General features: G+C 52.5%; 1 protein-coding gene across 1 annotated transcript in view; it reads right to left on the bottom strand.

Annotated features, from left to right (window-relative positions):
- The window catches only part of C5H4orf50 (chromosome 5 C4orf50 homolog), a 49,682-nt gene extending 30,838 nt beyond the window's left edge, over positions 1-18,844 (bottom strand). The window contains exons 1-4 of the mRNA XM_033856394.2: positions 18,461-18,844; positions 13,762-13,900; positions 9,953-10,546; positions 915-1,026 (exon numbers count right to left, since the gene is read on the bottom strand). Coding sequence (XP_033712285.1) covers positions 915-1,026; positions 9,953-10,546; positions 13,762-13,900; positions 18,461-18,756 — 1,141 coding nt within the window. The 5' untranslated portion in view covers positions 18,757-18,844. The remainder of the gene's footprint in view (positions 1-914; positions 1,027-9,952; positions 10,547-13,761; positions 13,901-18,460) is intronic.
- Positions 18,845-26,267: the final 7,423 nt, after the last annotated feature.

Raw genomic sequence — 26,267 nt, 5'->3', positions numbered from 1 at the left:
GAAACCGAGGCTCAGGGATGGGGAATGACATTCACTGATGAGCAGCAGAATCGGGTCTGGAAGCCACCTCTTCTGACCACAAAGCCCACGACATCTCCCTGGCCCCACACCGTCATGGTCACACAGGGTCATGATCCCTGGCCCCCAGCCCCTCATGGTCAGCACGTAGATAGCGGAGTTGATGCCCAGGCTTTGCCAGACACGCCCTGCCCCCTTCCCCAAGGACAAACCTGACCTCGTTTGACCTGTCAGCTCTGTTCCCCAGAAATGGGATGGAGGGGAAAGGTCAGCTTTGCTGGTCAACAGCCCCGCTGGGTATAACTGACCCCCTCATCCTTAAGTTGAATTTCACCTTGGAAAACTACATAAACCACAGATGGCCAGTTGGACACCATGGCTTTGGGGCTCCCTGCGTGCAGTGGCTTTTGCAGCAGGGACCCTGGAAGCTGCACCCGAGAATATTAGCAGAGATATTGGTTCCCGTTAGGGACAACTTAGGGATAAGGGGGTCCCAGCAACTCCCAGGCTGCACACTTGTCTCACACCTGAGCTGTCACTGGGGCGGGGGCGGGGAATAGAACAGCTCCCGGTCATGACACGGTCTTCTGCGAAGACAAATCCCCCTGAAGGGACCCCTGCTGCCCGAGGCTGGCACGGGCGTCGCCTGGTTGGCACCTTCTGAGGGCTGAGGGCTGAGCCTGAATGTCGGGTTGATCCTAAGTCACAGACCTTGCCGTGGGCATTGTGGACTCTGATCCTACCTCTCCCAGCTGTGTGGCAACAAGCAAGCAACACTACCTCTCTGAGCCTCAGCTTCCTGACCGTAGAGCAGGGACCGCCACCCTGCTGCGTCATCAGGATGTCGTAAGAGAGCTGGCCCATCAGCGGATGTCCACATGGGGCCCCCCACGCACCTGCCGAGCCCCTTGGTCCAGGGGCCCCGTCAGGGCCTCGGTTTCCGCAGGCATCCGGAGCCTCCTCCCAGGGCAGGGGCAGCGATTCATCCTGAACACAGCCCAGGGCCTCCTTGAGGAAAAAAACACAAGAAGACAAGACAGCTGTGAGTGTCCCTGGTTGCAAGGGACCCTCCAAGCCTGTCCCAGCCAAGTCCCTCCCAAGGACCCCTGGAGGGAGTTGCATCCCCTCCCCAGGTGAGGACAGCAGAGGGCAGTGGCCTGGCCATAGGGCCCTGGTCCTGCGTTCTCGGTCCTGCCAACCAAACTGCCTCCTGTGAGCACCCAGCAAGCATTTAGCAGACAATGGGGGGCTTGTCCCTTCAGCCAAGATTTTTCTGGGCCCCCCAAGGTGGCACCAAAGGCTCCAGTCCCCTTTCCTTCCGGTGCGGAAGTTCCCTCTGTATCCACCCGAGGTGGGAGCCTGTCCCTCTGGGCAGTCCTGTCCCTCAACTGTCCACAGGCCCCAAACACCGCAGCCAGGCATCTCCGGGCGGCACCCTCCTCCTCTGGATCTCACCCCAAAAGGCAAGCTGGGCTGCAGCAAGGAGCTTCCCTAACCCAACGCCCACCCCCCGCCCCGCAGAGCACGTTAGAGGCAGCACCTTGACTGCGGCTCCAGCCACCACCCACGAGGGGCCAGGGCACAAGTGTCCTGCAGGTTCCCACTGCCCCGGGTACGCCTAGCCCGGTTCTAAGGGGCGCTGTTTGCTTCCCACCTGCTCCCACACTAGACCTGAGGTCGTTCAGGAAGGAAACTGGCCTTCATTCGGTCCGCACTGACACTCCAGCCTGGCACACAGTAGGTGCTTAATAAAGGTTTGACAGTTGGATGGATAGACAGAGCCTGCAGAAAGGCAGACATTTCGGACTCGCCGTGCATTAATTCAGCAAACGTTCATTAAGCTCCTACTGTGGGTCAGGTGCTCTTCTAGGGGAGGGAGAAACGGAAATGGACAGGTCATGCCCCGTGCCCGTCCCCAGGTCCTCACCTGCTCTCAGCAGACCCCTGCGTTGGCCACTAACTGGGCCTCCTGCTTCCCCTCCCGTCCTGCCCGCAGCTGCCAGGGACCCTCTGACCTGCAAGTCCGCCCTCACCTCCCCCACTCAGTCCACGGGATCAGCTCCTGGGCTGCGGTCAGGCACGGAGGCCGTCCAGGGCTGTCACCGCAGCCCCTGACGCTCCTGGTCCTGGCTTCCTCTCACAGTGCCTCCCTGTTCCCCCACGCTGGCTCCTGCTGGCCTCCGCACGTGCGGTTCTTCCTGCCTGCCTGGTGCACCCTCCTGGGAAGGGTACTGGTTGCAGGCTGCTTCTTGCAAAGCCCTCCCTGCCCCTGGCTCTCTGCCCCTCCTTTCCACACCCTTTGGCAGCCGAGCAATTGCACTGAAATGGAAACAGGCTCAGGTTGCCCTCCTGTTTCCAACCCTTTCATGCTTCCCACTGCCCTGAAAGATAAAACCCCTGCCTGTGCGGCCTCACCACACCCATCTCTGCTCTTTGGATGGACCCTTCTCCCTCCTGCCTTGGGGCCTCGCACCCCTTGTGCCTGCTGCCTACACCTCTCCTCCCCACCCTTCTGCCTGGCCCAGCTGCTCCCTTCTGGGCTTAACTTAAAGGCCAGATCCTTAATGAGGCCTCCCTGAGCCTCCCCCAAATGAAGCCCCTCCCTCACTGCAGCATCTTCTCCTCATACCCCAAGGTTGTGACCTTCCAGTTACTGTGCGACAGTTTGTGTCTTGTCCAGTTCTCCTCAGAGACCAGGGGAGACCAGGCCCTGGCCACACCTTAGGATCACCCAGAAGCTTTTAACAAGTACCAGAACAGGGCCCCAGCCAAGACCAGTGAAAACCAGAGGGGTCTGGGCACAGCCCTGCTCTGCATCCAGACGGGCCCGGACAACCTGCCACAGGTGCCTTCTGCCCACAGACCTTGGGGTACCTCACGGTTTTCTCCACTAGCTTCCCACTCGATCAGAATTAAACACTCTTGTCAAGAACTTAAAATCACTATTGGAAGGAGGTGGAGATGAGAAAATGGAGAGAGAGAGAAGGCACAAGAGAAAGGAAGAGAGAGAAGGCAAATGAGAAAGAAAAAAAAGAGAGGAAATAGGATGCAAGAAGGGAGACAGAAATTCAAAGACATGAGAGCAAGCAAGAGAGAGAAGCAGAAGGAAGGAGGAGGGAACAGATGAAGGGGAGGCGGAGGGCAGTGTCGAAGGCCACCACTGTTCTGCTGTTCATTTCTATTTGGATTTTGCTCCAGTACCAAGTTTACTTCCATTCAGTTCAACAAATACTTTCTGAGCACCTACTATGTGGCAGGCTTTGTCCTGGGGCTGGGACACAGCCATGGGTGACACACACAGACCCCTGCCTCGAGGAGCTAACATCCAGGGGAGGACTTCCAAGATGATGCTATACCCGCTTCATGTCACAAGTGATGAAATCAATACTCGGAGAGGGACAGTGACTTGTCCAAGGTCACACAGCACACACAGTGGGAGAACAGGACCTGAACTCAGGTCTCCGAACTTGATCCGGGCCTTCTCTCCCGCTTCCTGCCCCCCTCTGCTCAGTGTTGCCAGCCCTCCCTGCTTTTCAACACTCACAGGAGCATTTGCCTGTAACTTTACTTGGCTTTAGTTTTAACGTGTAATTATTTTGAAAGAAGAAAATGAGGAATACAGTGATATCCAAACACAAATATTACAAATGTGTGAGAATATATCCCTCTGGGCTTTTTTTCTGTGCAGAGACATTTAAATTCTTCCAAAAGTCTGTTTCTACAAAATGTTGACTTTCGCTTTGTGCATTTTTCATGTGATGGTATCGAAGGATCATTTCTCCACAACTTCTTCTGTAATGTGGTGTTTTAGGGCTGCCGAATGATCTCTGACGTAAGGAATGCCTTCACTTACCAAATCAGGTCCCTCTGATCAGACATTTAGGTTGTTTCCAATTTTTACCAACTATAAACAGTATTGAGGTACCTTTAATATATGACAAATATTCAGAATACAGTGGAATCGTGAGGTTTTGCTCATTCGTATTTTGTTTTTAAGTAATGGACCTTTTTTGTAAGACCACGGGCCATCTGTATTTCCTTTTTACGTTATTTGTATGTTCGTGGCTTTTGCCTATGTTTTGTTTTTTGACATTATCGAAACTGTTTTAAAGCCCTTGCTCGCTTGCAGGAGTGAGTGACAAGTTACAAAAAAGTAACGGGCACTTCTGCTCAGGTGCAAGCTGTGAGCAGGAACGGGCTGCCTGTACTCAGGAAACAATCAAGACATTCTCATACTCGCCACCAGGCGTCGCTCTACTCAGATCGCCGGGGTCGAGAAGCTGGCCTGAGCAGCCCGCATTCCTGAGGCCACTGTCACAAGGAGCGGGGTCGCAGCTCTGGGATGACAGCCTGACACTGACATCATAAGACAGTGACTTTTAATCTCTTTATACGAGCCTCCTTGATACCCTCCAGGCCAGGCCACTGCCCCAGGGTGTCCCCTGCTGTAGTGGTCATCACCCAAATTGCCCTTTCTGCCCCTGTGTCTATCTCCCCTATAAACTTTTGAAGAGAAGGATCGCCTCCCCAGCCCCAGTGGTCGGCACGGTGCCTGGAACATACAGGATGCCCAGTGCACGCTTGCTAAAAAGCATCTGGACACATCTGCAGAGAGGCTTTGCTTCTCTTGCAAACCAGAGTCCTCTTAAACTTTCTTTCACCTGGGATTCTGACCAGAAACCCCCTCTCCAAACTCCTCCCCGAGCTGGGCGCTTGTCCTCGCAATGGCTATTCCTGTGGGGACCTGGGCTCCAAGCAACTTGTTCTCGAAACTATAAACTGTGTGATCCTGGGCAAGGCATGTGCCTCCTCTGTGGGGCTGGGGACAAAATCACTGATCTCTGCCTGGCTACCTCCCAGCATCAAGGAGATCCTGTTTGGGGAAGCGCTGTGTAAATAAGAATCAAAATATCTTCTCATAACGATTACCCTCACCATAAATCACACCATGACACACATCAGATGTAACCAAGGGGCTGGTTTGGGTTGGAGGCACCCTAATAATTTGCAATGATTTTCAATATGATACACACTTCCCTGGGGCTAGACCTCCCTCTCGTTTCCCAATTTCTACACCTCACTTCCCAGCATTGCCATCTCAGGCTGTTCCCTTCGTCTGGAAGTTTCCATTTCCCATGGGCAATGGAGCAAATATCTTCTTTTGGCCATTTATTCACTGAGTCACTTCCTCACCAAGTATTCCACAGCCTGTGGACAGGGGCTGGGATTTATGGCTGAATCAGACCCAGTTGGTGATGACGATGAAGGAACAGCTACGGGGGGGTGGGCAGCCAGGCCCAGCACAGTGAGAATTAGGGTCGCCAGAGGTGGGTCATATCATAATGGGGGCACCAAGGAGGGAAGGAGCTGGCGTAAAATCAGGAAAGTCTTCTTGGAGGAAGAGACATTCTCACCAAATGGAGAGAAAGAAGCAGGGGTTTACCAAGGGGCCATGGGGAGCAGACGGTAGAAGTCTCTAGACACAGGAAAAGTAAGCAGGCTGGAGGAGTCTGGCATATTTAGGGACCTGCAGGACCACAGGGTGGGAGGAAGGGGTGGGCAGTGAGCCTGGAGGCAGCGGCTAGAGCAGCTGGGGCCTTGAATGCCGAGGTTAGGAAGTGGAGCTGGATCCCAAGGCGATGGAGCTGCTGGGGGCTTATGAAAAGAGATCATTTGGGGGTTACACCGCTATCCAGAGAAGGGCGCTGAAGATCTGCCGCGTGGCTCTTAACCATTCTGGGTCCTGCCCCTTTGGAAATGCACTGTCAGCCTTGGGAAATCATGCATGCATGCATGCAATGCTCTCAGAACACTGAGTACAATCTCATACGTGCACAGCCATGGCCACAGGCCAGACCAAGACCTGAGGGACACCATCTGGCTTTACAGTGTTGTTATCAATAGATTCTAGCATTTTAACTTTAAAATTGCAAGCCATGCTGCCCCGTGACCTGGTGACTGACTGGCATTTCCCATCTCTCCAGCGCGCTCTCTGGAGGATTTCTTCCTTTCAAGGTGGCCCTTTTCGACTCCAAGGTGCTCAGAGTCAGGGCTGTCAGTGCCCGCTGAGAGTAGGACAGTTTGGAAGACTCTGACATACCCTGTGGCCCTGTCATGGGGAATGGTCCATTCCCCATTCCAAACACCAAGATCCCCAACAGTGACCCACAGATTGTCAGGCCCCTTCCCCCTTCCTCTGTCTGCACCCTCTTTCTCCAGGCAGTCTTGTCATCCCGTGCAGGCAGGGGTCTTGTCTTATTTCCCAGCCCTGGTACCAAGCTCAGGCCCGAGTACACCTCGTTGTACGGCACCCGTTAAATGCTGATTTTGGACCCACTGACCACTAGTTACCGGAGGAACAGAGCATGGCACTCACAGGCTCATCTCAGGGTCAGCCTGCCGGGACGCAAATCCTGCCCCACCACTTACTATCTGTGGGACCCTGGGACTCTCCGGGCCTTCACTTCCTCATCTGTAAAATGGGGGTAAAATAGTGCCTCCCTTGAAGGTCGTTGAGGGACAAAATGAGTGGACAACAGATGCAGAGCACGAGAGATGGCGTCTAGTGCAAAGACTCCCTCATAAATATAGGAATCGTTTTGTACCCCCATGAAGCCGGCGAAGAAGCACATCAAGGAACTAGAACCGACAGTTCTACTGTTTCACGGGGCCTCATAATGGTGCATCCAAGGAGGGCACTTGTTATGAGTTCAATTGTGTCCCCCCCGCAAACTTCCTAAGTTGACTCTTAACCCCCAGGACCTCAGAACGTGACCTGATTTGGAAATAGAGACACAACTGATTCAATTAAGATGGGGTCATTCGGGTGGGCCCTAATCCAACATGACTGGTGTCCTTATAAAAGGGGGACGTTTGGACACAGAGATGCATAGAAGGAAGACAATGAGACACAGGGAGAAGACAGCCGCCCACAAGCTAAGGAGAGAGGCCCGGAACAGATCTTCATTCACAGGCCTTGGAAGGAACGACCCTGCCGACACCTCGATCTCGGGCTTCCAGCCTCCAGGACTATTGTTGAAACCACACAGTTTGTGGTTCTTTGCTAGGGTAGCCCCAGGAAACTCTCAGAGTACCTACATTTCTATTTGCTCAATAAAGATATTAAGGCATAGAAATAAGATGACTGGCAAGGCTCCTGGGGCTCCTAGAAGGCAGGGCCAGGCTCCAGGCCCACCAGCTGGGGGGACTCGGCCCTGCTTGTCTCCATCTGGGAGAACTGCTAACGTCTGGCTGGAGCAAGAAGCTGGTCGCCCTGGTGCCAAGCCCCCCGTGGAGAGATCATGAGCAAGGGGATGGGAGCCACTTCCCGGAAGTGAGAGCAAGCCACGCAGGAAATGCACAAACCACGATGACATGGACGCCGACGGCCAAAGCAAGCCCTTGCTAATATCACTCTCCCAGCCCGGATGCTCCCAGGCCGCCATTTAGATTGCTAAAAGCCAGGATCAGTGACCGTCCCATGACACTCTATGCTGAAACGGTAACTGACATTTGTTCCGTCTTTAAAGGGCTCTTGCATTCACGCTCCCATGGGCTCTTCACTCTGACACACTCAGAGGACAGCAAGTGCTACTACCCCTTCACCCAGCGGAATCCACCGCCTCTGTCCACTCCGGGTCCCACCTGCCATCTTAGAGCATGAGCATGTCACCCCAGTGTGTATGGCTCCCATGTTTAAGGATCAACATTTTCTATTCCACGGGCCCCTGCTTCCTCTGCTACTCATCTGATAACAGGCTGGCTTCTCCGGATGCTATAGAGGCAGAATTGGCTGGGGACCACACTTTATGGGAAATTTAGGGAATTTTTGAGAGACTTTTGACTGTGCACAGCAGCCTCCAGGAAGGTCTTGAGAGCATGCAGTTCTCCTTGGGCACTGGGTCTTTTAAATGATAAGACATGAAACATCGAGAAGGTCACAGATGCATGTCAACAAGGGGCTTATAACTGATCACACAAGCCGCCAAACGCAGCCACTGACACTGCCCCAAACTCCGCAAGAACCAACGCTGGCCCCAGCATCTTAAGGTAAGGACAGCCTCTTGGAGTCACAGCCTTGATCTGGCCCATGTCCCCTTGCTGGCCCTAATACTTTGGAGCTGCATGCCTGTGGTCAAGTCACTTAACCTCCTGGGTCTCAGTTTCTCCATCTAGTCAGTGGGATAATAGCACCTGGCTTGCAAGGCTGTACTAAAGATTAAATGAGAGAACACAAAACGTACAAAACATTAGGAGGCATCTCTAAAATATTTAGGTATCCACCCTTTTCCTTAGATAAAAGAAAGAGTAGAAGTGCACGGGAAGGCAGAAAGATTGGGAGAATAAGGATGTAAGCCGACAGCCTAAATTAAAATCTTACGTTTAGAAAAATTACAGAAAGGATTCTAAATGACAATTTCCATCTCTGCACGATTTATTTTCTGAAATTACAACAAGGTGCCAATATTAAAGGTACACTGTATTCCTTTTACCTGATGAACATAATGGAGGAAGAACGAACAGGACACGCAGAAGTAACATGAGTAGAATGAAGTACTAAAAAGATAAAATATAACCACAGATAAACTCAGTATTAAAATGATCTAGGCAGGATACACTTCATTATCTTGAGAAGACTAAAGTTCCAGTTAATTTGAAATAGGTTGTCCAGGTCCAAAGATAAATTTAATTTTTTTTTTAATGAGTCATCTTCTTTGGGCTAAAGTGTCTCCCTTATTTTTCCTTAAATGCAGATTAACCCAGTGGGATCTGGATGTCTTGGAGGGAGCTGAGTTAACTCTCCCTTTTCAGGGAGGCAGCCTGGTGCAGGAGACACAAAGTACTCTGGACTCACATCCAATTTGGATCCAATTCTACTTCTGCCTCTTCTGAGCTGTGTGACAACAGGTCAGTGCACTGCCTCTCTGAGCCTCAGCCTCCTCTCTGTGGAGTGCGGACATTAATAGTACCTGCTTTACAGTTTTATGAGCATTAAATGATGCCTTTGAAAACACCGTAGGGTGCCAAGCACATGGCAGGAGTATATTAAACGTTAAGTTTTTGCTCGTCTATCAGTTAGGTGATAACATCGGTGCCCAGCCTGCTCTCAACTCCAGAACTTAAGAAACTTGCTTGGGGTCACAGCTAGCAAATAGGAGAACTGGAAAGGAGCTGAACCCTGCATGTGCTCTACTGCACAGTCCTGAGGGCCTCCTGTGTGCTGCTGCTGGGGGGGGCCGCTACAGAAGCCATCTGACCTGCCCTCAAGGGGCTCACAGTCTAAAGAAGGAGAAATGAAGGTGCACGTACAGCACCGGCACGCTGGGGACCGTGGTCACCTTTGGAGCTGTGAGGGAGGTGGGAAAGGTTGATGGCTTTCCCAGGGAGGGGCGGATCGGGGTGGAAGTCACGAGACCATGACAGTTAATGTCATACTGCACGTGGAGGAGCTCGCCCAGCACGGGGCCTGGCACAGGCAGGGACCCATCAAATGTCAGATAGATGGACGGACAGGAGGAAACAGACGAGGAGGGGTGAAGGGTAACTGGATGACTGCCTGGAGAGTGGCTGCAAGGAGAGATGGACAAGCAGATGGTCGGGTGAAAGAGATGATGGAGTGTGGGTAGAGGGGTGGGTGGGTGGGTAGACAAGACGGTGCATGAGGGCATGGACAGGTGGACGGTGGCCGAGCAGGTGGACAGGTGGTGGGGAGGTGGCTGGCTTGGTGAACGGGTGAGTGAAGCTGTAGGGGTGGATGGGCACCACCAGGTGGGTAGATGCGCGGATGGAATGAAGGGTGGGTGAAGGGGGCTGGTGGGTTGCAGGGGTGGTTGAAGAGGAAAACGGGGGAATGACGGAGCCCGTGACTTGACCAAGCGGCAGAAAGTTAGAGAAAAGCAGAAAATCACTCGTGCTCTGGGTTGCGGCCACTTACCAGGCTACCGTGACCAGCAGGAGCCGTGCTGAGCGCTCTCTCTCGGGGGGCCTGGGCTCCCAGCTCCTCTCGCAGGCACCTGTTTTGCTGGGCGAGCTCCTCCACCTGGCCCTGCAGGCCGATCTCCGACAGCTTCAGCCCATAGATGCAGCAGCGCAGTTCCTCCAGCTGCCCGCGGAGCAGCCGCTCGGTGGCGCGCTGCTCCCGCAGCCGGCGCGCCGCCCGGTCCCGCTCGCGCTCGCCGCGCTCGGCCCTGGCCCGCAGCGCGCGCGGCTCCGCGGCCTCCTCGGGAGCGCCTCGGGGACTGGTCGGGCCCGGGGGTCGGGGGCCACCCTGGTTCGGGGCGTCCAGTTCGGCCAGCAGGAGGCCCGCGGCGTGGCAGAGGCGCCGCACGTCCAACTCCAGCCGCTGCACCTGCGCTCGCAGGATGCGCTCCTGCTCGCGCACCAGTCGCAGCTGGCGCCGCTGGAGCCGCCGGCCGCGCTCCAGGGCCGCCGCCTGCAGCCCCAGCGCCTCGTCTTTGCGCCGCAGCCGCTCCCGCAGCCGCCGCAGCCGCCACCGCTGCCGCCGGGCCGCGCGCTCCTTCTCCTGAACCTACGGGTTGGCGGTGGAGGAGGGCGTCAGGAAGGCGGCCGGGGACGCACCGTAGCTCGCATTGAGCCTGTCTTTATTTGAAACTTCGATATTTTGTTGTTCAGCGCGCCTTTTCTTTTTGCATTAATTTTTGCATTAAAACATTGCTGCAAAATATTATTGATCTCGATGACTGTTTTTTGGCGCCCCCTTAAAGTTTGCCCAGGAGACGAGCACCTTACCTCCCCCTAGTGTGGGCCCTGCACATCCGTGAGCTCCCCGAGTTCTTGGAAGGAAACTGTGCAACGGGCAGGAGGGGGATGGGCTGGTGCACACTGGGAGGGCCAGTGGTTCCAACATGTGATTCCCCCACACCAGTTTGTAAAGAGCTGCCACCTGGAACCCCCTGAGTGTCCCCACTTCCTCACTTGCAGAACTTCCCAGACCTCTCCATTTCCCAGTGCCTACAGGGTTAATGCCTGAACCAATAAGGATCAGCTGACCATGGCTTCTGGCTGGTGAGACAGGACCACCAGTGTCACAGCAGTTGTTCCTTCCTGTGAATACGCCCTGTGGAGCTACTCAGAAGTGACCTGCACAATGTCACACGACTAAAAGTCACTGAACCGCCATGTACTTGACTCAAGACCTTTCCTTTTTCCGCTTGGCCCGCTGCCTGTCCAAGGAACACATCTCCCTGTTCTTAAACCTTGCCCTCCCCCCACGCATGAGCTGTAGGCTGGACTGGGGTGACCCATGCACTGCAAAAATGGGCGTCCTTGCCCAATTTTCAGAATTAATTGATGCAAATGGATAGAACGGCCTTCATGTTAAGCTCTCTGTCAACTGCTAGTCCCTGCTGCTCATACTCAGTCACAGCCACGAGAGCTTGCAGAAGACAAAACAAACAAGCAAGAGCAAATGTGAAAGAGGAAACTTGGGAACAGCCCGGCAGGCTTTGTTTGACAGCGTGTTTTGGGGGGAATTTGGGCAGATAAAACTGGAGTTAGATTCCCTGCGAGGAAAATTGCTCGGGGTCTTCCCAATGGTATGAATCCTGTACTCGGTGATGCTAGGTGGACGGTGCCCCATCACCTGGATGGGTCTACATTTATCACCTTTGGGAATGACCACGGGTCACCACAGAAGTGAGGTGTCTTTGTATGCAAATGCTTACTGCAAATATTGACAACAATGGGGCAAATTGCCATTTGGCAGATATCAGGTACAAAGGGCAGAGTTCATGCACTCCTGCAAAATATGCTCTGAAATGCAGATAGCTCCGGGGAGAGATCGAGGGTTAGTGTCTGGGCTGGGTTGAAGCTGGGCCAAGTGGTCTCCGAGGGGACCCAAGCCAGACCCCTCACCTCTCTGAAATCTTGCCCTTCATCTGGAAATGCGGTTTTGTGACAGGACATTCCCAGGAGCATACAGACTACAAGAGAATGCAATGAAGAAATGTGTGTGGGCCACATAACTGCGGGTCCTGCAGTGCCCCGAGCTCGCTCATGTCATTTCGTTTGCTTGTCACCCTCATCCTCTGTCTCCCCATCATACTAGGAACCTCTGGTGATTGCAGGACTGTGTCTATTCACTTGGGAAACCCTATATGTATATAAGGCATGACAAAAAATATTAATTACAGGATTTTCCATGGAGAGATTATGTTCTTGATGGTGGGATCCCACGTAACACTACTATACCTCGGGTTAAAAACTCCCGGACCCTGACAATGATGTGCTGTGAACCAAGGAGGATGAACTCAACTTTCTGCACCTGAAGTTCAATGCCAAGGGGAAAAGTGGCACTTGCATGTCTCCCTGGCATCTCAGAGACTAATTTCAATTTAATGGAACTTCTTAGCTTTCCATGCTTCACTTCTATTTCAGTTGAAAGCTAATCAATCTGGTGTTTTTCAAACATTCTGGACTACTTCCCATGGTAAAAAATACATTTAAGAACATGCCCCGTTATACATATGCACGTGTTGACAACTGAAACAGAAGTTTCAGGAAACAGCACTCCCCTTCGTACACGTGATGCCCTTTCATAATTCCTAGTCAATTCCATTTTTAAAATTGCTGGTTGTGAGTTACGGAATTGATTTCACAACCCACTTACGGGTGTCAACCTGCAATTTAACAGTCGCTGTGCTGCCCCGTGAGTAGCAATTTACTGAAACTGATGCCTCTCGGGATCTTTGGGTCTCTGCCTGCCAAGTCTCTGCCCTCCAGCCTTCATCATCTCTCCCCTGGAATATTTCAGTAAAGACTAGTAATTACAAAGGCAGCTAGGGCTATCCAAATGCCTACCGTTGTGAGTGTTTTACACGTATTACCTTCCTTTACCCACACAACAATTGAACAGGGTTGGTACTGTATCATTCCCATTTCACAGATGAGGAAACTGAGGTCCAGAGAGGTTAAGTCATTTGGCCTAGATCACACAGCTCATGAGTAGCAGAGCCAGGGTTTGGCTCCAGGCATCTGCTTCCAGAGCCTATCCTCTTAACCACCCACTCCCTCTCCAATCACGCTCTAACTTGCCCCCTGCCCCTGCCGCCTCTCTCTCCCATGCAGTTAGAGTGATATCCCCCAAAACCCTGACTATGAGCCTCTCCTGCTAAGGCCCCCCTAAGTCCTGCTCCCCCTTGCCTCCAGAATTTGGGTCATGCCAGGGCCCTGGCGACCTGTCCTCCCTGCAACCCTCTTGCCTCACCAACTCTGTCTCCCCACCACACACCACATTCCCCACGGCTCCCAGCATCCAGCTTTGGAGTTACTTGTTTCCCATCTGTGTCCCTGCCCGCAAGCCAGCTCCTGAGGGCAGAGACCCCGCATCAGTCCTCTCCTTGTCCTTAGGCCAGAGCCGGCTCCCCTGACAGGCACCAAGTCCACAGAAAGGAACCTCTGGCCAGAGCTCCCAGCAAGTGCACAGCCCCCGCATGCCACCCAGTGGATCCCAGCCAGAGCCCTATGAGGCAGGCAGGACAGGATGGGAGCCCCGTTTTACAGATGGGGCAGCCGAGGCCCAGGGAGGCCACGTGACCTTGCCCAGGTCCAGCGGCCCCTGCCTGCACTGTTAGAATTGGGACCTCTCTTACCCCTCCTGGCTAGGCTCTCCAGGCCCGCCCCACTGTCTATGTTCAAGGGCAGCTGCTACCACGTCCAAACCTATGGGGTGACTCTGCTGGGACAAGAAACAAGTACTGGAAAGAAGGAGGAGGGACTCGGTACCTGGCTGGCGAGCTCCCCCTGCAGCGCCTCCAGCTGCTCCTGGGCCCGGAGAGAGGCACTTCTCTCCTGGAACACGAGGGCGCTCAGCTGGTCCACCTTCTGGAGGAGTTTCCTCTCCGACAGCTCCAGCTCCTGAATTCTGCGCATTGAAGCAGTAAGGCGTTTACTCAGGATGCTGTAAGCGTGGCCTAAGCTTTTCACAGACACCAGGATCTTCTTTGTTTCTTCTGTTATTTGGCCAATTTGATATTCTGACAAAATGACATTTTGTAAAACATTCATACCTATCTTTTTGAAGATGATCTAAAATACTTCAGAGACCTCTTTTGAATAGTAAGTCACTGGGAATCTTAACAACGTTCTCATCCCTAAACCAGTAATCCCCAGTTCAGGTCATACCAATGAAAAAGGACTGAACCAAACATCTGAACCATACATCTGCATTGTCTCAATTAATCCTTACAGGTGGATTCCCTTCCCCCTACTTCGCACATGAGAAAACAAGATCAGAGAGGCCGGGCAACTTGCCCAAGGTCACAGAGCATTATAGAGTCCAGGCTGCATGGCTCCCAAACTCATGCTTTAACCCTGTGCTCTGTTGCCTCCCATTTAAGCTAAATTATTGTAAATCTTTTCTAAGGAAATGACTGAAATGCAGAAAAAAAGGTTTCTGCAATTTAAAAAATTAATCTCTGGATTACAAAAGTGAGACGTTGGAAATGACCAACCAGTTAGGGATGGCTAAGCCACCTGAAGTCTTCAGCACTTCAGAAAGTGCTGAAGTTGTACAATATGCAAAGTAATACCCAGGCTGGAAGTGAACCCTGACCTCAGCTACATAGAAAGGAGGAGCACATGTGAATGGAGGGAAGCCAGAAGGAACATCTGCCTAGTGGTCCCATGAGGAGCGGCGGAGCCACATAGACTCACTTGTCTGTCTCCTGCTCGCACCTAGTAGCCAAGTCCCCTCAATGTGCCAATCTTACTTCTATAATAGAAGACCATGAAACGCGTGGCAAGTGCATTCTCAGCCTACATGGACAAGCTCTGCACAGCCTCACTCCTTTACCCAGCTCCACACCAGGTGACCTGCTCATCCAGGACAGACTCTGTTTCCCTGGGCGAGGACTTAGCTTTGCCTCCTGGCTCTGCCACTTACCTGCCATGAGGCCTTAACTGGGCTCATCCACCACTATGACCCTCAGTATCTTCATCCGTAAAACAGGTAATTGCACCTTGCTCAGAGGGTTATTGTGAAGATTAAATAAAGTGAGTCACTCTTATTAATAATAGGGCCAAGAGTCCCCTCTCCTGCTCTAGTTTTGAGGCCCTGGGGGAGGGTCTCTAAAGTGACAGAAGGGAGGGGGCCCTCTTGTGTAGATTAAAATTAAGTTCCTTCCAAAATGAACCAGAGGAGTGGCCGCACGTTTATCAGTCAGAGGCTTGGGTGGAGTGCCTTCTGATTGATTATAAAACGTGGTGATATCTGAATGGGAAAAGAAAAGTTTAACTTTTTAGTTTTTTTTTTTTTTTTTTTTTTTTTGGGTTATGCGGGCCTCTCACAGTGCCCCCCCCCCCCCCCATTGCGGAGCACAGGCTCCGGATGCGCAGGCTCAGCGGCCCAGCCGCTCCACATGTGGGATCCTCCTGGACCGGGGCACAAACCCGTGTCCCCTGCATCGGCAGGTGGACTCTCAACCACTGCGCCACCAGGGAAGCCCTAACTTTTTAGGGCTTAACCGCAATTACGAAAGTCCTCATGAGAGGGAGGCAGAAGGGGAGGCCATGTGACCACTGAAGCAAGATGCTACCCTGCTGGCTTGAAGACGGGGAGGGGCTAGAAGCCAAGGAATGCAGCTATAGATGCTGGAAAAGGCAGACACAGGTTTCCCCTACAGCTTCTGGAGAGAGCACAGCCCTGCGGACACCATGACTGTAGCCCAGTGAGACTGCTTTAGGACTTCTGCCTCCAGAGCTGAAAGGCAATGAATGTGTGTTGTTTCAAGGCAGCACGTTTGCAGTAATTTGTTTTAGCAGCCATAGGAAACATATACACACATAAACAGGAACTAGGCAATGAAGTACCATTTTCCACTGATTAATGACAAGTTAAAAATATACATATTACAGTGTAGAGCTGCAAAGAGTGCTACGGAACTGGGAGACTCCATCAGGGAATATCCCCCAGGATAAATCGGGCAGGCAGCCTGGGTGGTCCCAGTGCCCCCATGTAGCCGGGTGTGTGACCACGGAGAAGTTACTTAAGCCAGCACCTTAATTTCCCCATCTAGAAATTGAAGATATTGCTATTACTTCATTTCTAGTAATTTATTTTTAGGGATTAAGTCTGTTAATATGCGTCAAGCATGTAAATAGTGCCTAGCCCAAAGGAAACACTCAACAAGTGTTCAGCTCTTATTAATTTTGTTGCATTTAGATTGTAAATGAATTTGCAGCAATGATAGTGTTACGGAGGTGGGAGTGGGGTTCTCGTTCTCAAATTTCTAACATCGTGGTTGCATTAGATTTGCAATAAATACTTTTAAATATTAACTCTTTAACTGAAGTGAAATCCAATGTACATTATCAATCTTTTACTATCCCCTACTTAGAGCAAACCCATGGTGAAATTAGCCTGAAATCTATATTCACAGTTGTGCATTCAGACCCTGGCTTCAGCTCTCCGTGACACTGAGTAATGTATTTCATCCACTGAGCCTCAGTTTCCTCATCTGGAAAAGGGGATCATATCACTCTATGTGCCACAGGGTTCAAGGGAGCAGCGATGGAGGCATGGTGGGGGGAGGTCAGCCCTGTGCCCTGCACCACAGGCTCTTGGTAAGCCTTAACTCTTTTTTCTCCCAACCCCTGCTGCAGATCGGGCCTCCCCTCCCGAAGCCCTGCTTCTACAGGATGGTGCATCCCACCTTCAGAGAACTAAGGACACAGCCCACATTTCTCCACAGGCAGGTCCAGGACACCGCCTCCAGGATGGCTTCACCCCAGGCCCCAGCCACAGAGGCCCCTCCTCTCCGCCACTCATGGTGCCTCCAGGCTGCCTGTCTCTCCCTCACATAGAGGGGTCTCCTCTGGCAGAGGTTTCCCACCCATCTTTCCCAGGCCTTGTGACCATCTGGTTTTCACTGCCATGTACAACCTTGCGCAAGCTATACTTCTATCTCTCCAGGGCTGGGGCCCTGCCTTTCCAGCTCTCAACCCCTAGAACTCATGTTTTGGGCTGAATATGTCCTCCCAAATTCATATGTTGAAGTTAGCTAACCCTAGTACCTCAGAATGTGACTGTATTTGGAGATAGGGTTTTTAAAGAGGTAATTTAGTTAAAATGAGGTCATTAGGGTGGGCCCTGATCCACTATGACTGGTGTCCTTATAAGAAGAGGAGATTAGGACACAGACACGCACAGAAGGAAGACCACAGGAAGACACAGGGAGAAGGCAGACATCACCAAGCCAAGGAGAGAGGTCTCAGAAGGAAACAACCTTGTCCACACTTTGATCTTTTACTTCCATCCACCAGGACTATGAGAAAATAAAGCCCCCCAGTCTGTGGTGCTTTGTTTAAGCCCCCCAGTTTAAGCCCCCCAGTCTGTGGGGCTGTTATGGCAGCCCCAGCAGACTCATACAACAAACAGTATGTGATTCCCGAGGGCTGAGTGCACGTTGTAGAATGAGTGAATGAATGAGGGAATGAATGAATAAATGGATGAATGAGTGAATCCAATGAGTGAATGGACAATCACATAGACAATCTGTGAATGGACAATCACAGATACTGAAGGTGACAGAATAATTTTTCTCATATGTGAATTTTTTCACGTGAAAAGTTTTACAAAGAGGAGAAAAAGTAAAGATCATGTAAATACACATTTACTGACTTGCCTTTACTAAAATGAAGGAAAACACACCAAAAGCGTGAAGTCGGACAAATTTAAGACACTTGGTTGTTGGCATATTGGTAAACCTGTCAGACCCCAGCCATAACCGTACTGCATTTCCATGCTGGTTTCTCCTTTGATATGTATGCAAGACCCCAGCTCATTCTACTGGCCTAGGTATCAAAACAGAGCATGGGCTTTGGAGAAAGACCTGGATTCAAATGCCCCACCTCTGGACCATGTCGGTTCCATCAGGAAAATAGAGCCTACACCAGAAGGTTCAGCAGTGAGAATCAAACAAACATAGGGATGGAAGAGATGAAAGGCCAGACAGAGATGACAGGCAACCCAGAGGTTAGCAGCTGCTGGGAGCCACTTCTGCCCCTGGGGCTGGAGGGATAGACAGGGAGGAGGTGATGATACTGGGGCCCAGAAGCAGGACCACAGAGGAAGCCGAAAGCATGACTGAATGGCAGCCATAGTGAGAGACGTCACCCAGAGCAGAAGAGAAGGGGAGAACACCCTGGCTTCTCCCGTCGTCCTCCCTTCAGCGTCTCCCATTGGCTGGACCCAGATGGAAGTCAGTGAGCGAGGGAGCCTGGGAAATAGGCTCAGCCCCTATGATACGGAGCAGAGGAAGGGGAAGACAGAGAAGTAGCAGGGACTGCTGTGGCGGGTTATGGAACACTGACTGTTTTGCCTGCATCCTCAGTCACAGAAATGATTCAACACTCCATCCTGACACAATTAGGATGCCCCAGGATTCATACATACACAAAGAAGAGGTCCAAAGGGTATATTTACCTGCTCCTCAGCCCAGACTCCGACATCACGTACTTGTCCACAGCTACCAACAGCTTCTGTTCTGAGGATTCCAGTTGCTTCCTGAGTGTTCCCGTGTCCATGTCTGGGCTTCTAGCTGCTTCTTCTGGAAGACATCCCGGCTCCTCACCAGCCTCCTCTACATCCTGGAAGATCCAGGACGTGTCGATCTTCACATCGACGTTCATTATATCAAACCCATCGCTGCTGGGGGCTCTGACAACGTAGCTGAAACTTTTTTCAGTCCGTCCTTTAGCTGTCGGCTCCATCCCAGACATAGTTCATGGGCCAAGACTTAATACAATTAAGTGAATCTGCAACATGGACTTTCTGTAGATTTCAAGGTGGCTGTGGTGCCTTCAGATTGTGCAGGAAAATACCCTTTGAGGAGGGCAAGAACAGGTGGATTATTTATGAGTGGGGGACTTGGGTTACACCTGCAGAAATGTCATACAATATGAATGAAAGCCTCTCGTTTTACAAGCCAGCATGCCGGCAGTCACCCAAAGCAGAAAAGCCACTTGGAATTGAAAACTTAATAATGTGTACAAAGAGCGAAAATAAGATTTCTAGGCAGGACCATCAGAATGTTATAAATTCTCAGCAGTGAAGCTCAAGTTTTCACCAGGTAATACATGAAGTTCTAAACCTCCTTTCTGAGTCCAGCAAACATTTATCACAGGCTTGGAGTTTACTAGGGGAAGGGGAAGGGAAACTAGCACTGCACTGGGTCATCTCACCTTACCTAGTCCGATTCTCCTGGAAACCCCAGGAGATGGGCATTTTCATAACCATTTTACAAATGCTGAAGCAGAGGCTCTGGAAGCTGGGGGAGTTGGCCAGGCCCCACAGATGGGCAGTGGCAGAGTCAGGATTCAAATCCAAGTCTGACTCCAAAACTCAAGGGGTAAGGGATGAACCCAGACACCGAACAGGAGGAAACACATCCTGCTGTGGAGGAGACTGAGGCTGTATAGGTGGCCAAGGGATGACCCATCGCAGATGGCAGAGGTGGGAAGAAGGCTCCTCCAGGCGGAGGGAGTCTCAGGACCATAGCCCAAGGACAGAGTCAGGACAGGTGAAGGGAGTGGGAGTGGTCGGGTGTGGCTGGCCCAGTGCACACCCTGAGGGGGAAGTGAGGACCCAGGACAGAAGGTGACTTGGAGCCATAACCCTGTGGGCCTTGGACTCCAGGACGTGGCATCTCTGTGTGGGAAGTGAGGGGGTCCTGGAGTGTTTAGAGCCAAGGAGGGTCCTGGTCAGATCTCTGAGGATGGGGTACCGCGGGGGGTGCAGGAGGTGAGAACGGAAGGAGCTGGCCAGGGAAGAGTGCAATAAATAGGCCTGATGCAGAGTGGTACAGGAATAAATAGAAACTTAAACTACAGGACTTAACCCTCCCTGTGAAAAATGATGGAAGAGACTTCCCCCACCCTTTTCTGAGAGCTCCTACTTTAGAAAACTTGTCGTTCTTTCTTCATCTCTTTGAAATATATGTTGATTCTTTTAAAAGCTATATAGGCCCTTTGCTGCTTTTCTGACCCAGGAACGTGTTTCTGAAGATCCTGGGAGCCATCTCTTTGGCATGCAAACACCCAAGGAAAATAGAACCCTGTCTCCCGGTTCCTGTGGGAGGGTCGGAGCCTAACTTCCTGGTCTCCCGGCTCCAAGTTGCAAAACCACCTCCTGTCATAGAGATAGGAGAAATTCCACTTTTCTTTGTACGAAACAAATGAACAAACACAGAGGGTCACTCCAATGGCCAGGTGGATTTAGGGTGACCTATATGTAATAAATAGTGCTGCCAAGTTCTCTTACGTGACAACAAATTCTTGTTTATCCCGAGGACCTGTACGAATTGGGCTGTATCTCCTTGGCTAACAAGAAGTGAGATTCTTTTCTGTCTTTGCAAATCTCTTAGCGGATGGTCTGTGATGCACATCACATTCTGGTTTGATGCTCTTTCGATAATAAAATTGTTTTCTTTCTTGTCTACCTTAGTGAAGAGATTGTCTCGGTCGGGAGAAAATTTTGTTTTAGAGTGTATTTCCCAACCATAATGGGAAAAAGATTTTTTTAAACCCAATGAGGTCCTATTATAGACTACAGGGAACTATATTGAATATCCTGTAATAAGCCATAATGCAAAGGAAAAAAATTAAAATCTACTTCCTCAAAAGTGGCTGTGTAGGGTGGCGCAGGGGGCTTGCAGTAGACAAGGAGCGGTCAGAGGCAGCAGGGCGGGGTATCGGCCAAGAGGGGGCGCAGTGGGGCAACTCAGATCTCCGGTGTTTCTTAGATGGAATCTTGGACAAATCACTTAACTTCTCATAAAAGGTGGGCGTGGGTAGTGAAAATAGTACCCATATCAAGAGCTGTTTAGGCATAAATTAGTGGCTGTAGGGTAGGCAGTGCACAGCGCCGGGCACACAGTGAATGCAGCGTGCAGGCGGTGCGTGACAGGCAGAAGCAACATGTAGTTCAGATCGCCTGCCTGGGCTGTGTCCAGCTCTGCCTCTTATGCGCCAGGATCTTAGGCACTTAACCCAGCTCCCTGCGAAATGAGATGAACAGCAGTCCCCTCCCTGCTGTTGCACGAGTCACTTAGCTCTCAAGTGCCTGGTGCTCTGCCTGGCACAGCGAGCCCGCAGGGACCTTAGCTGCCAGGAGCATCCTCGAGCAGAAGGATTAATTGATAGCCGACGGGGGCCAAGTGACCACCTGAAAAATCATGTGCCAGGCCTGCAAGGAGGAGGAAGCAGGTATTCTAGACCTTTCTCAGGGGAGCAGCCTAGAGGAAAGGTGCAGCCGGGACAGGTAAAGGGCATTTGAGCCCCAGGGCCTCTGCCTGGGGAAGTGTCTTCAGACCTTTCTTGGATAAATGACTAAGACTGTGGGCTTCATTTGGAATGAACCATCTGTGTCTGAGGGAGAAGGACAGGAGCGCGGCTTGCCCGTACATTATCACCCCTGCGGGCTTCTCAGGGCTGGAGACCTGAGAAAAGGGGACAGATGGCCGTGGAACTGCTGTAAGGACGTGGCCCTGCATCGTTCGCAGCGTGGGTGAGGTTCCCCAAGGCGGACGGCGACCGCAGGAAGGACACAGAGCTTGGCTGAGGGCCGGACGCAGGGGTCCCCACTTCAGATGAAATGGCAGCCCCAGAGAGATGGTGGGGAGGGGGCCGGGCTTCCGGAGACCGGCAGCTCTGCCCCTCAGCTGGAACCAGGGTCACAGTGCGGGATCTGCAGGAGTCCCCAGGGCTTCTCAGACAACCTGGAGGGCACCCCAAATCGGCTGGTTGGGATCCCCAATTTGGCAGGCCTCTATCAGGTCCTGGTTAAATGTGAGAAAAGAGAAACAAACGTGCTTTTCTGTACTGGAAGCGGCAGGTGGGATTCCCGCTTATCAGCTCTTCACAAGCAGGTTCTGGAAGGTGAGGGGAGAGCAGGAGACCCGGACCCTGAGGCTCAACTGCGGAACGCGAGAATCCAGAAAGAGGGAAGGAGGGCTGGCCAATGGAAGGAGAGAGAATGATGAATTCACCGAGAAAGGTGCTGAGTGGGCGCTAAATCGCAGAGTCCAGCTCTCCAGGTGACCAGGGCCTGCGCGTGCGCAGTGCACCTGCGGTGCCACCACCCTCCCCCCGCCCCCGCCCCCTCCAGCCCCGCCCCACCCTCCGCCCACAGGGCCCTGGGCACCGAGTCAGTGCGCCTGGGACCTCTAGGGTGAACAGACTCAAGAAGCTTCAGCTCCCGCACACGCCCGCCTGTTGCATTTCACCAGACTCCAACTCAGTACGTGCAGCGGGGGGGAAGTGCCCAGTGTGCCCGGGACTTCCCCATTTTAGAACTGGAAGTCCTGACCTGGGCAAACCGGATGGCTGGTCACCCGCAGGGCTGGTCTCCGGGCCCACACCGCTGCCAGACGGTGGCGGCGGGGCACGGTCTGCGCCCTGGACTTTTCTACCCTGCCCCTCACTGGTTTCCACTGCCTGTAGAGGACTGAGGGATATGATGGGGGGGGAGTGAGGGGAGGGGAGGAATGAAGTATGAGGTGTGAGGGGAGGGGAGGGGTGAGATGTGAGGGGAGTGGGAAACAGCACATTTAAGTGGCATAGCATGGCGTCCCTGTGTCAGGAACTTGACCTGGGCTCTCCCTTCACCCCCCAAGTAGATCTGTGAGGAGGCTGGTGGTAAAGGGTGGACCCAACCCTTCTCCTTTCTGTGTGAGAAACTGACTTGGGTTCCGTTGCGTCTGTAGCTCTACCACCTGGAAACCTCATCTGGGCAGAAGGTCAGTTGCATTACTAGGTGACAAGCACAACGGCAGCTCTGAGCTGTGTGTCTCATCTGGGCGCAGAGGGCAGAGGATGACGTATGAGTACACGAGTACGCACCTGGTGGGCCGCCAGAACTCGGAGGCCCCCTGTGGCTCTTGTGACTGGGCCTGTCCCCGGCAGGAACCTTGGAAGCGATGCCTGGGACCGTCACAAGAAATGCCGACTCGTTGTTGGCTCCCTGCACCTGCCTGTATGAGCCTCACTCGCTCGCACCTGAACTGTCTCCTGGGGGCCAAAGAGACTGGCCCCTGGTCCCCTGTGGGCCGTGTGGTCTCCTCGGAGGACGACTTCCACAGGGGTACATCAGATGCTGCCTGCTGCATCTCCTGCCAGTATCGGAGGGTCTTTGGGTCTAACTGTCTAGCTGTGCCCAAAGAAGACCTCTTGCGAGGTGCTACGTGGGAACTATCACCCACCATTCCACAGATGAAGAAATTAAGACTCCGAGCGGCAAGTACTTTGCCAGTGTCCACTGCAGGGGAGTGGCTGGTCTAGGAGTGGACCTGGATGTGTCTGACTTCAAAGCCACTGCCATTGGCATCCTGTTGTCCGAGTAGGAGAGCTGAGAAGACAGAAGCGCGGGGCAGTAGGGCATGAGGCCCACACTCCTGCAGCAGGGAGGGATGGACACTCTGTGCTGTGGGACTAGCTTCCCAGAGACCTTGCACACCTCCTGGACTTCTGCTACTAAGTTAGCAAAGCAAGGCTTCTCTGTGTTTCTCTGGCCCCAGAGAAAGCAGACGTGCTTTTCATTTTCAGTTGCTGTGTGGTTCCACATTCCCATTGCTGCCTGGAGTTCTCAGATGCCTGCTTTTTTCAAGCAAAGACATCAGTTCATTTGCTTTTGGTTATCAGATGTGGGAAAGTCATGGGGGCTGCTGTGGTGGTGCTTTGGGTTTAGATTTCAAAAGAGAATGATCACTTCTCAGCTATCTTGGGTGTGTGTTTTCTTAGAGCCCCCTAATCCTTTGGTTTGGTTTGAGTATCCTTCTCCATCTGGTTGGGTGCCCCTTCTGTGCTGAGCTCCATGTCTTTCTCCATCCTTGGGTTTATCCTTCTGAGAACTTTCAGCTCCTCTGTTGGATTCCCTGCCCTCCTTGATTCCTTTGGTAGCCTGCATTTCAGTCATTTTAGTTTTCTCCAAAGGTTATTCTCACTAGAAATTATAGGATTGCTCTTGCAGCCCAACAAACACAGAGCAATGAATCTTTCCATCCTTGGGATCAACCCATCCTTGCCTTCAGCTGCTCCTTCCAACAACGTGCAGCTGTCCTTTGCTTCACATTCACTACCTTCCATTTCACTTGATGTACTTTGATTCCCAACGTCTTCCTTCCAGAAGTTTGGGAGGGATCAGTCATATGAGCAGGTGCCTTTTCCTGGAGATGCTCCCCCACCCACCTGCTCACCCTAGAATAACAACAGCAACAACAGCCGAAAGTAACTTCTCTTCTCCAGGATTTGCTCCTGGGCTTGACTTCCACCAGCTGGTGTCCTGGCCTCCTCGGCAGCCCCACCCAATCCATCGTTCTCCTGGGAGGCGTGGTGCAGAGGCAGGTCTCCTGGGATCAGGAATGGCTGAGGTTGTAAGAAAGTGGACCTGGTCTCAGACCACTGCGGAAGGAGCCTCATTTCCCGCGGGTGCTCCAGGGATCACTCCACAACCCAGCATTTCTTCCTGGCCAGCCCCTTGCAAATTACCACCCAGATGTGAGACAGCCCGAGTGTGGTCTAGGCGGGGATGCTGTCCACCTCTCAATCCTTGATCTACAATGGCCCAGGTGCAGTCGAGCTCTGGGACTTTCACCCTCAAGAGTAAGGGAGCCTGTGGCTTCCCCCTTGTAAATCCGAGGTCCTGGGGTCCACCGTCCACAGTGGGCGAGGCTCCAGTCCTCTCTCTCTGGCCAACGGCTGCTGAATTCAGCTGCACACAGATCTGGAGGGTTTTGTTGACTGGGGCTTGACTTTGGGTTCAGATCACAGGGACATTTGCGAGTCACTCTGGCTGACAGACTCCAGGATTCACATGGCACGGTTCATGGAGACATATGTACACAGTCAGTGTCTAGCCGGGCACACACACCACAGCTAGGGGAGGCATGCTGTGCAGGGACAAGGATGCAGTCTGTCCCCAGACAGTGCAGTGGCTCTCCAATCAATCCATTTCTAGTAATTGCACTTGGTTTCCTGGTATTCAGGTCTCTGCCCCTCGGGCTCTTGAAGGTGCCACAGTGGGGACTTGGATGTGGCCCTGAGCTTGACAAATTCCCCATCATCCTTGCAGAGCTCCTACGGCTTGGCCCAGCCAGGACCCAGCCATAGATCCTAAATGCCTCCCGTTCAAGCTGTCGTGTAGTATCTGTGAATTCTGGTTTCAGTTTCTGGGCTTGGAATAGCTTGTTTTGCTGTTGAATTTTGGTTTGAGTGGGGTTGGGTTTGCCACAGGACTCAGTTTATTCCATAAGCTCTTTTTCTATCCTGGAAAATTAAAAAATAATTTGACATGACACAAGAACCAAGGGGGAGAATGGCTGGGGAAGCCCCTGGCTATCTGCCCTCACCTGTTCCCATCACTGTCCTGAACTCTCCAGCTGAGCCCACTGAGGGACCTTCCCCGACAATCCAGGGAGCGAGGAAATAGGGTTCAGATGGCCTGTCTCCCAGCACCCACCCCCAACCCACTATGGCAACCCCCACTCCCAGTCTGCTCAGACCTGGGATCATTCCTTTATTTGCTGCACAAGCACGGCATGAGCATCAACCATGTGCCAAGCGCTGTCCTAGGACCAGGGCACAGAGGGTCCAAGGAAGAGCCCTGTGTGCAGGGATTGGGCTCAGGGTATCCACAGTATCAGGCAGGGACAGGTGTCAGAGCTCAGCCTGGGGGTCCAGGCGGCTAGTAGGCTGTGGGCATCCTCAGAATTCACAGGGCCCTCACCTGGGCTGGATTCAGCAGCGGAATTCTAGACTCTAGGGGCCCTGGCAGACCCCAGTCCATGGTGGACACTCAGAACAGGGAGAACGGGGGAGGCCTGGGTGCCAAAGAAGGAACTCAGGATGAGACACACTCAGGGTCCAACGATCAGAGAAGGACCAGCTGCCGGGATGGCATCAAAACCAGGCCTGGGGTCCAGGGCAGGTGGTGGGGGAGAGGCAAGGAGCTTGGGCTCTTTACACAGGCTTCCTGGGCATTTTGTATGCAGGTCATGGACTTGCCCATCAGCCTCCTACTCCTGCAGACCCCTGATCCCAGAAGCCCACCCTGGTCTGGACCCTACGGTGAATTTACTGTCCCACAGGCAATAGAGAGCACCCAAAACCAAAGCCAAAATAGAAAGAACCTTGGGGAAAAGCCACAACCGCCTTCTCAAGATAAAATACAACAGGGGGACAACCAGGTCCCCATTGTCCAATCCTATTCACAGAGCGCTCCCTGATCTTCCTCTCAG

This window comes from Tursiops truncatus, chromosome 5, assembly GCF_011762595.2.
Source record: "Tursiops truncatus isolate mTurTru1 chromosome 5, mTurTru1.mat.Y, whole genome shotgun sequence".
NCBI lineage: Eukaryota > Metazoa > Chordata > Mammalia > Artiodactyla > Delphinidae > Tursiops > Tursiops truncatus.
The sequence above is the reverse complement of the archived record's forward strand: the minus strand, read 5'-3'. Positions and strand labels throughout refer to the sequence as shown.